General features: G+C 67.0%; 1 protein-coding gene across 1 annotated transcript in view; it reads right to left on the reverse strand.

The window, feature by feature from the left end:
• CTNND1 (catenin (cadherin-associated protein), delta 1) overlaps positions 1–1,396 on the reverse strand; it is a 14,845-nt gene that overhangs the window by 10,126 nt on the left and 3,323 nt on the right. Inside the window, exon 6 of the mRNA XM_009895379.1 lies at positions 1,125–1,391. Coding sequence (XP_009893681.1) covers positions 1,125–1,391 — 267 coding nt within the window. The remainder of the gene's footprint in view (positions 1–1,124; positions 1,392–1,396) is intronic.

Genomic DNA, 1,396 nt, shown 5'->3' on the forward strand with positions numbered 1-1,396 from the left:
GCCCCCCCCCCCCCCCCCCCGGCCGCCCCCCCTGCCTCCATTCTATGCCCAGGGGGCTCAAGCAGCCTGTGCTCAGCCTTACCCGTTCCCCCTGCCCCAGGGCACCCAGGAGAGGTACGTGCATCCCAGCCTGCTGACACAGCCCCCTCCCCATCCGGGCTGGACAGGGCTGTGAGCACCCTGGGCTGGTGGGAGGTGAAGGGGGTTGGAACTGGATGATATTCAAGGTCCCTTCCAACCTAATCCCTTCTGTGGTTCTGTCTGGCACCCAGGCTCAGCCCCTCGCTCCATCCCTGCTCCACCACCCTCCTACAGCACCTCCCCAGACCCCAGCAGAGCTGGCCGAGAAGCTCAGGCAGCAGCAGCAGCATTTGTGCAAGAGGCACGGCTGGCACAAGACACCAGCCTACAGCAGTCACGGCCTCAGGCGCGTACCGCCGCGGGACGCCCAGCCACATGCCCGGCAGCGCAGCCGGAGGACCACCCAGACCCTGCTGGGGGCGCCCAAGGGCGGCCGCAGCACACAGCCCGGCGGGGCAGCCGCTCAGCAGCCAGGCTGGAGGAGCCGCCATTGCCGTCGCCCGCAAACAAAGGAGGGGGAGAAACTGCTACTGCCAAACAGGTCGAGCAGCTTCTCCCTCCCTGCCCTGCGGGAGGAGGGAGCTGCAGGAACCCTCCCGGGGCTCTGCGGGGCTCAGCACCGCTCGCTCCAGCCTGCGCTCAGCGCCGCTCCACGGGGCTGCTCTCGGTTTGGGGCAGCCCCATCACCAGGGCGCTGCTACTCCCGACGAGGGGCCGCGCCGGCACCGGGCAGGGCTCCCTCCCAGCGGGGTAAGCCAGGCCGGGGCGCGGAGGAGCCCGCCGCCCCACCAGCAGGAGGGGAAGGGCCCCGAGCTACATCTGACCGCCCAGTGGAACTCCTTGATGCAGGACGACCGGCTCAATTAGCACTGAGTTTTAACCACCAATTAGGCAGACAATTAGAAGCGGATGCAGGTTTTCTCCTGCATGAGCCACATGTGAATCAGCTTATGGTATTGTCTGTGCGATCCTCCTGTCTCCAAAGGGGGTGAAGTTAAAGGGACCCCATGGCGTCCCCTGCCCCGGTGCCTCCCGCCATGTACCTGAGCCGTCGCCGTGGATCAGAGGGGGTCCCTGCCCGCCTGGCCGTGCCGTAGTCAGACATAAGCCCGTAGTCCACATCGTCAAAGCCCACGCTGCGTTGGTCATCCTCCAGGCCGTACGGCTCGGGGTGGAAGTGGTTGAGGTCCATGTTGCTGCCCCCGACACGCACTTGAGGCTGGGGGCCGTAGATGTCCTGGCGGCTGGGGGCCCGGTAGGTGTCCATGGAGGGGCGGTAGCGCTCGTCAATGCGGGTGACACGGGACAGGCTGCC

Source organism: Charadrius vociferus, unplaced genomic scaffold (assembly GCF_000708025.1).
Source record: "Charadrius vociferus isolate BGI_N301 unplaced genomic scaffold, ASM70802v2 scaffold1611, whole genome shotgun sequence".
Lineage (NCBI taxonomy): Eukaryota > Metazoa > Chordata > Aves > Charadriiformes > Charadriidae > Charadrius > Charadrius vociferus.